Below are 8952 nucleotides of genomic sequence, written 5' to 3' on the forward strand. Positions count from 1 at the left end.
TATTATATTATTTTTAATTTGATAGTTTATAATTTTTAATTAATAATTGGATAATGAATTTAATATAAAATAAATAACCACATTTTTTTAGTTACAATATTCATTTAAATTAATTTATTTGCATAAACTATTTAGATTTCTTTTTAAATATAATTTATTTATTTAGACAATGTTTAATTTATTTATTTTTTATGTTTTTTATATGAAAAATATTGATGTTGCATTTCCAAATTTATATATTGGTAATTTTTAATACAAGTTTTTACATAAAAATAATTTAATTTTAAATATATAAATATGATATATATGTAAGCCTATTTTAAATTTGTGTTTACAATTGTTATGTAGCATACTTTAAATATATGATTTAAGAGATTTTTAATTTTATAAACATTTAAATTAATCTACATTAACTATCAATTATATGGTTTCGAAAATTTTTAACTCTAAACATTTAAATTAATCTAAATTAAATATGAATTACATTTTACTTAAAAATAAAAATAAGTATTAAACCCTCCAGCTACATATTACACTTGTATTTATATATTTTAGTTGTTTCTTAAAAAAAATCAGTTTTCACACTTTTCATACATTATTTTGAAGCTTGAGAAATAATTATTTAATGTTATAAACATGGTATTTGTATATAAAGTTATCAATGCTTTATATATTTTAATCGTTCCTTAATGAATAATGATTTAAAAATTCGTGAGTCATCGCGATAGTTTGTTTTGAAGCTTCACAAATAATTGGTGACGTGATATAGAAGCTTTGCAAATAGTTGTTTTCTGCACAGGGAGAATTTTATTATTAAAATCACTCATCTTTAAACTATTAAAATTCATACCGTAAGTATTCATAAATCAGTCACTAAAAAGCAAAAATCCAAATGAGGCACATAATGAGGCACATAATGTTCAGTTAGACTGACATTTTATGTTACACAATGAGGCACTCATATAAACACAAAAGCAGATACTGTCGTACTATTTAACGACAATTTTAAATGCTCCACCTTATCAAATGCGATTTAATATTTAGAGATACAAATTACACAACATTCATATCTTATTGGAGTTACGAGATTTTAAATTGAAAGCCACCTACACCCTTTGCAACACAAACCCTAACCCTGTGCATTGAGCTCAATTACCTTGCTCAAGCATTATTACCCCGTTATTGATATTTCCTTGTCTAGCACATGGGAAGGTCTGGAGGAGGAGGTTCCAATGACTGCAGAGGACCGCTGCCATTTTTCACTAGAAACACCATATTCAACCCCCAAGTGAAATGGTCGTCTAAATGGCAGTGCAGAAACCACACTCCTGTACAACAGTTTGCCGATTGTTAGATTAAGGCAAAACATGGTAATGAATTAAATATGATCAGATTGATTTGGAAAGCTAAAAATATACCTGGATTGTCAGCTTTGAATCTTATGGCAACCCACCCGCTTACTGGAGCGATTACTGTGTTGCGCTGTGGGGGATCAACCAGATTAAATTTAACCGGGTCCTTTACAGGGTCATAGTTCCCGGAACCTTGTCCCACCACGTAAAAGTTGTAACCATGAAGATGCATCGGATGGTTTTCAGCCACGAAGATGTTTGTTGCCTGGAAAACTAGCTGCACTGTCGAGCCGTAGTCGAGCACCTTCAATTTTGTGCCACTGTCAGGAACCCAAAGACTTTCGATTATATCCTCGCCCGTGTAGTTAAATCTAACAGGGGGTTTTGATGGGAAATCCATCGTGAAGACACCATTAATGGAGAAATAATATGCTTGAAGAAGGGCCACCGTGGGCTCCACGTAGGATACGTTGTTGACACTTGCACTCAGCCTCATCCCTGTTGGTGTACATGCACTAGCTGTAGACTAGCCGTAGACTAGTTGTGCTGGTGTACATGCACCTAGATTAGGTCCAGTGAACTCATTGTTTGCATGCATGCGGCACAGCACACTTAGCTTTAGTTAGCTTTAGTTATTGCATGCACAACTAAGCTTAACTTAAGTGCTTTTATGTATTTATACTAAACCTCATAATGTAGATTTACTTTTCATTCTTTCTCAATTCTTGCTCGCTTTCTTCTTTGCCTTGCAAGCTTGTTATTGTTTTGCAGATCTAGATCTATCTGTGTTTCTCAAAATCTTACATGGTATCAGAGCACAGGGATTTGTAAATCAGTGCACAAGCAATTTATTTGCAGGTTCAGAAGATTGAAGCAACATCAAAGAATGGAGTCTAAATTGGAGTTTCCACCATCGGCAATTCTCACTCCATATAACTATTTCGAATGGAAGCCAAAGATTCAACTTCATCTCAGAAGTAGAGGCTTATTTCGAATAACCATGGAAACGGAAGTTGAACCAACATCGGCAGTGGAGAAATCAAGATATTTCAATCGCATGGACGAGGCCTTCGGCATCCTATGTTTTTCTATTTCTCCGGAACTGCTATTTTATGTTGAATCATGTTCAACTCCAAATCAGGTATGGAAAATTTTGGAAGAATTGTTTGGAAAACAAAATGAAATGCTTAAAATGGTAGAGGATTCAATTGCAATCTATAGAAATTGTCATGAAAGCTTTAGCTTAGAACCGGAGGACCCTCATGTCGCCAGCCTGTACGCCACCAACTACGTCCAAGGTCTCCAAGAAACCGACGGTGGTGAGTACGAAGACGACGATCCTCTGGATTCGATTTCGAACTTGCGAGAGATTGAAAGGCAAACAAGCTTACAACCCGATGATGACCAAGAGTTCGAATTCACGGGTTTCGTCGTCGATCAACTGGTCTGCGCGGGAAGCACGAATATCGTTGAGGGTTTGGACGCCCAAGAAAAGGGCCACCCCGATAGCCCCGATAATGAGTCCTGGACTGCCAACAAAGTGCAGAAAGTGGCCGCTGCCAAGGTCCGCCGTGCTCAGGAAGCTGTGGTGAACGGGCGTCCCTTCTCAGAAACCCTCGTCCAGGTTCTCTACAACCTCAACGACCAGCTCCAGACCGAGGACATCGACATTCCTCTCATGCAAATCCGTCCTATCAAGAAGATCGCCATCGTCGTCGTCACGGGCGATCGCGGCCTCTGCGGCGGTTACAACAATTTCGTCTTGAAGAAGGCCGAGCGCCGCATGGCGGAGCTTCGCGAGCTCGGCATCAATTACACAGTCGTCAGCATCGGCAAGAAGGGCAACTCCTACTTCAATTCGAGTCTCATACAGGCCGCCGCGGAAAGCCTAATGTCGTGCTCACCAACTGAAGCAGGAGGAGTTCCTCTCAGATTCACCAACGATCTTGACATCGATGATTATGCGCTGGAACGGCCCCCAGATTGGGTGGTCCGAATTCGCCTACACGTCGCCCATGGAGGGCCAACCGGTCTCATGGCGTGGGACACCTCGGCCTGGCCTTACTACGACTCGGCTCTCCAGACGCCGTCGGGTGACAAGGACAGCAATTATCTGCAGGCCTGTAACGAGAAGGGTAAGGTGTACATGGCTACCCCGAGCCCTTGGTTCTTCAAGAACATCCAGAGCGATAGCTGTTGCTCGTCGGCGTGCATGAATTCCGACGAAAATAATTGCAATTGCCAAGTGAAGGGCAATTATCAAGGCCCGGGCCTCTGGCTCACCCGATGGCAGCAGATCATAAGCCTCAACCCACCTCTAGTCGAGATCGTCACGTGGAATGACTGGTTGGAGAGCTCCTACGTGGCACCTCCGCTGAGCCAAGGCGATAACGCCAAGAGCGTGGCGAGCTTCACACACCAGGCGTACCTGGATCTGGGCGAGCATTACATCCGATGGTACAAGACGGGCAGCGAGCCCGCCGTGACAGAGGACGCTCTCTACCTGTTCTATTACACCCAATCCAAGAACGCCAATGCCACCATCGACAGTTGCAAGGTGTTGCACTCCGATGAGCTGAGCGATAAAGTACACGTAACTACAGTACTGACAGACGCTTCCATGGTAGTGTTGAATTCTGGGAGCGCTTCCCAGACGTTCAGTGCTCCAGCGGGGATTAACACATACAGTATGGATTTCAGCGAAGGGCAACAGTCTGCCACGGTAAGCCGCGGAGGATCAGTAGTGAAGTCAGTGAGTGGAGCCATCCAAATCAGCACCAGCGACATCTCCCGCTTCAATTTTAACGTTTATTCCACTTCTGCATGATCATATCATGAAGATTTATCTCTATTTTTGCATTATATTTGAGGGGGGTTTTCTTCCCACTGGGTTTTCCCTCTTTCCTCATTTTTATGCATTGTATATGGGTACCTAAAATGGCCGTGTTGCCGGGACTCATTCATTATTGCATCACACTCACCTAAGTTACGCTTAAGGGGGGTGTTGGTGTACATGCACTAGCTGTAGACTAGCCGTAGACTTAGACTAGCTGTAGACTAGTTGTGCTGGTGTACATGCACCTAGATTAGGTCCAGTGAACTCATTGTTTGCATGCATGCGGCACAGCACACTTAGCTTTAGTTAGCTTTAGTTATTGCATGCACAACTAAGCTTAACTTAAGTGCTTTTATGTATTTATACTAAACCTCATAATGTAGATTTACTTTTCATTCTTTCTCAATTCTTGCTCGCTTTCTTCTTTGCCTTGCAAGCTTGTTATTGTTTTGCAGATCTAGATCTATCTGTGTTTCTCAAAATCTTACAATCCCGTTGGGGCCTTCACAGGTTTTACCAGTACCGCACGGACTTAACCCCAGTCCAACTGTCATGATCAGGTCTTCATCTATTTTACGCGGAACATCCACTCGGTACTCCCGGGATGCCAGGCTTCGCAGTGCATTGCTAAATCTATTGACAGTCGCAGTATCATTGTAATATGGAAGGCTAGGCATAATTGGACGAGTAGAATGTTGATGTCCAATATACTCCAGAATGGCGGTAGCTGTTGTGTTATCGAAAGCGCCTGCTGCCTGATTATTATATGCCCGGGCGGACATATAGTATTTGACCACAGGCTGGTTGGCCGTCAAAAGAACATCTGTAGTCTGTCCAGCAGCGATGACGAGCACATCGGTTTTGTATGGCTTGGTATAGCAAGCATCCACTGCTACAACTGTAAATTCATGGCCTGCTATCTTAAAAAAGTGCCCACTATTGAGTGCAGCATTCACGATCCGCAGAAGGTAGGTTTCTCCTTGTTTTACAGCAAATCGAAACGTTTCTGCATCAACAAATGATCTTCGGATCAGTGTTTACTATATTATCGAATTCAAATTCAATTCAAAATAGAAATAAACTGGTCCACTGGGTTTTAGATAGACATTAATAAGGTGAATTATTCAATTCCCTACTCTATTTCTATATTATTTTTAAAGTTTACCTTCACCAATATAAAATTAGAAAAAAATAAAAATAAAAAACAATACATAAAAAATCTAATTATACTATTACATACTAAAATCATAATAAAAATAAAAATCAATACAGACAAATCTAATTATACTATTACCTACTAAAATCATAATTTTTTTTTTAAAACTAAAAAAATTGTAGATAGGACCATAATACACAATTTCAAAACTATTATCACAATGGTAATTGAGAAAATATAAACAAATTTCTATATATTTGTGGATGAACAAATAAAACATAACATTTTAACATTTATTTGACGACAGTCGAATCTACTTGGAATTCCATTTGAAGCCGCAACTACAACTGCAAACATTGGTTATGGCTTTCAAACCCGAAGTAATTTGGCTTTGGCTTAAGAAAAGGCTAGTATTTCAGTAGCTCTGGTTTTAATAGATGAAAGTTGAATCATCTGTTAATGCATCCAGACTTGAATTCACTTAAGCATCTAATTATCAAAATCATAGTTTAGATAACTGTAAGAAGGTTTGCTATTCAAATCAAAGATTTATGAGAAAGATTAAAACATCTGAGATCCAAATTTATTCAACCATAAAAAAGACAATAGATTAACCTTTTCTGATCATGGAAAATTCTAATTGAATTCCACAACAGTCATCTTCATTTTGCAGTTAACTGCAGTTCTGGTAATCGCTATCATCTGACTTAATAATCACTATCATCTACGAAAATGAAACTATCTAATTGAATTCCAAAGCAGTGATCTCCGTTTTACAGTTAACTGCAACTCTGGTAATCGCTATTACCTAACTTAATAATCACTATCATTTTAAAAAGCCAAAGCAGTGATCTTCGTTTGACAGTTAGCTGCAAATCTGCTATCACCTAACTTAATAATCACTATCATCTTAAAAAAAACAACGGAAATGCGAAAATGCATTTTAATGTGTTTTGCAATTTTTTTAATATAGAATAAACGCCTTTTTACAATTTTTTCAATATAGAAATTTCTGGTTTTGAAGATTTTTTAATATAGAATCTATCTTCAACTCACGGCTCCGTACCGTATTCGAATTCATGAATAATACGCCAACTGACCCGAATCCTAGAATTTTCGATTTTTTGGGGCCAGTTCGGCCTAATTTGATAACTATGTTTTTTATATCAATTAATATACCCAAACCATTACTATTATTTTTATGAGTGGTCATCGAATCCCAACCCAACCCAATGAGGTGAGAGGGAAATTATAACACCCTTAAAATAAGGGAATCTAATTAACCTTTTTCAAAATAGAGGAATCTAATTTGGGCGGATGCTGGTTAAAATTTACAGTACACCAAAATCAGTAGGGTTTAATAAACTTCTAAACCATTATTATTACCTTTATGAGTAGTCAGAGTGAATCCCATCCCAGAATGACTGTTAGTCCACGATTTCCCACCAAATGTGAAAATACAACAACCAATACAAGTCCACCAAAAGTTTGTGCAAGTTAAAACTTAATACCAGAGCTAGAGCAGGGGAACAGATCTCCTGGCTGTCCATTTATTGTGAAGGCATCAGATACATTAGGCGCACCACCTGTACGAACGGCTTCATCTATAACAGCAACTGGGTTATTGTTCCACCACTCTCCTGTTCAATATCATAATCGCTTTGAATCAATATCAACCATTAAAATCCATTAAGCATAAGACATTTGCTTTTGAATTTCATAGCAGATAATCACCTATTACAATAGGAACTTCAGCACGGGGTTTAGGAAAGGGATATGGTTTTCCTCTCCTAGGAAGGATTACGAAAGCTCCATGCACCGTAGCTCGGAGCCATGACACATGAGCGTGCCACCACACGGTGCCTTCCTGTTCAGAAATGGTGAATCTGTATGTATAACGGCCACCTGGTGGAATGGGGCAGTGTGTAACATATGCAGGTCCATCGGCCCATCCTGTACGCAACTGCTCGACTCCATGCCTGACAATATGTAACAACAACTCTTATAACCCATATCACCAAACCTATCTATAACAATAGCAGATGTACTAAAGCTGTGAAATATGATTTGTCAACTTGCAGAGACATACCAGTGAAGAGTGGCATTGTACCCAGCTTTGTTATAAGCTTTGATATTAACAACGTCTCCATCACGTACATGGATAGTTGGGCCTGGTAGCTGTCCATTGACGGTGGCTATTATACGCTTCTTGCACAGCCTGGTAACTGTCTTCTTTCTAATCTGTTCAGGCAGTCAAGGGATCACATATTATAGATATATTATGTTACACGAAGCTCATTTTTCTCCAAGCCTTTCTTTATGCAAAAATGAAACTTGAAAATAACTCTTAAGTAAACTTACAATGAAGGTATAATTGTGGACATCTGTGTTTGTTACAGCAACTAAATAAGCAACAAATGCGAGTAGCAAAACAAGGAGAGCAGAAGATAGACGCACTGGATGCAACGACATTGTTGCAGAAACTAAATATCCTGCAAGCACAATATATTCCTGAAAGAGATATCAAACTAGTACTACTCACTGTCTCAACATTGAAAGAAATGGATCTCTCAGTGCCGAACTGAAGGCAATACTGGTGTGTCTTTCTGCTAAGGAGACAGGCTATATATAAGACCGAAAAGCTTATGAGCACATTGTTAGGAATAGGAGGAAGTCTGAAACGACAAACGGAGTCGTCATTGTAGCGTGTTGGGCTCTCAACTCACTGAAATTTCAATCCAGACATGACAGGTACGAAAGTTCTCCAGGGCAAAAGCTGCCATATCCACTGTTCTGAATGTATATCACTGGTTTGCTCACATGCGCTTCAATCTCGAATTTCCCAGCGCAACTTTAATCACGTTTCCTAGCAGGCCTTCACCAGTATTTTTGGATTTTACTCACTATAAACGTTTTAGTTGTACCTACATGTTTGGAATGAAGCTTCCCTCTCTTAATTAATGATGGAACCCACGTGAAATAGCAGTGTGTCACTTCCCACAAAAAAAATTCATAAATTCCCTTTCACCGATCATTCTTCTTCAGATTTTTTTGCACATTTATCATGAAGACCAGGAAGTTTGAAATTATATATATAAATAATTAACACAAATATATATCTTATTAGTAAGAGTGAAGTGTCATTTTCATATTTATCAATGTGTAAAAACTTACTCCTTATTGACCAGATCAACAATATTTACTAATATAAATTGTATTAGTAGAACCATAAATTAATTTATAAATTATAATGATTATATTTACTAACTCAAAATATTATTAAAAACATATTAAAATAAGCCATGCTGGTTGGAAAACTCACTGACAAAAAAAATTAAGAAGTGTAAAATTAATAATAAAAAAATTAACACCACTACGTATTAAAAAAATTGGTTTGTCTACATAGAAATTTAATTTTGGGATTGTTTAAATTTTGAATTTCTAGAACACTCAATAACTTGAAACTTGCTAGCTTTAACTAAGATTTTTAAAATTATAACAAAATTTAAATTATTTTTTTTAAGTAAAATTATAACTTCATTAAGTGAAAATGAATTAGGCATTACAAAAATTTCGAGAACACCCCAACTCTGAAATTCAACAGCTCT

The 8952-nt window shown here is 37.9% G+C and overlaps 1 protein-coding gene across 1 annotated transcript; it reads right to left on the minus strand.

Annotated features, from left to right (window-relative positions):
- Nucleotides 1-931: 931 nt before the first annotated feature.
- Nucleotides 932-7930, minus strand: LOC149165002 (laccase-12-like). Its single transcript, XM_089432212.1, has 8 exons — nucleotides 7706-7930; nucleotides 7434-7585; nucleotides 7079-7323; nucleotides 6856-6984; nucleotides 4677-5194; nucleotides 3668-3669; nucleotides 1419-1843; nucleotides 932-1328 (listed from the first exon to the last, which is right to left on the minus strand). Exons 1-8 carry the CDS (start codon nucleotides 7814-7816, stop codon nucleotides 1198-1200), a joined length of 1713 nt encoding a protein of 570 aa, XP_089288338.1. The 5' UTR covers nucleotides 7817-7930; the 3' UTR covers nucleotides 932-1197.
- Nucleotides 7931-8952: the final 1022 nt, after the last annotated feature.

The sequence above is a fragment of the Pinus tabuliformis genome, chromosome 5_1 (genome assembly GCF_031772625.1).
Source record: "Pinus tabuliformis cultivar Carrire ecotype Pingquan chromosome 5_1, CPIR1, whole genome shotgun sequence".
Lineage (NCBI taxonomy): Eukaryota > Viridiplantae > Streptophyta > Pinopsida > Pinales > Pinaceae > Pinus > Pinus tabuliformis.

What these genes read in the sequence shown, in the direction of transcription:
- LOC149165002 (XM_089432212.1), bottom strand. Translation starts at nt 7,816, where the DNA reads ATGTCGTTGCATCCAGTGCGTCTATCTTCTGCTCTCCTTGTTTTGCTA. An exon ending in TCCACAATTATACCTTCATT is followed by an intron (nt 7,586 to 7,705) that starts GTAAGTTTACTT and finishes CTGCCTGAACAG; the next exon opens with ATTAGAAAGAAGACAGTTAC. An exon ending in ATTCAAAGCTGACAATCCAG is followed by an intron (nt 1,329 to 1,418) that starts GTATATTTTTAG and finishes ACTGTTGTACAG; the next exon opens with GAGTGTGGTTTCTGCACTGC.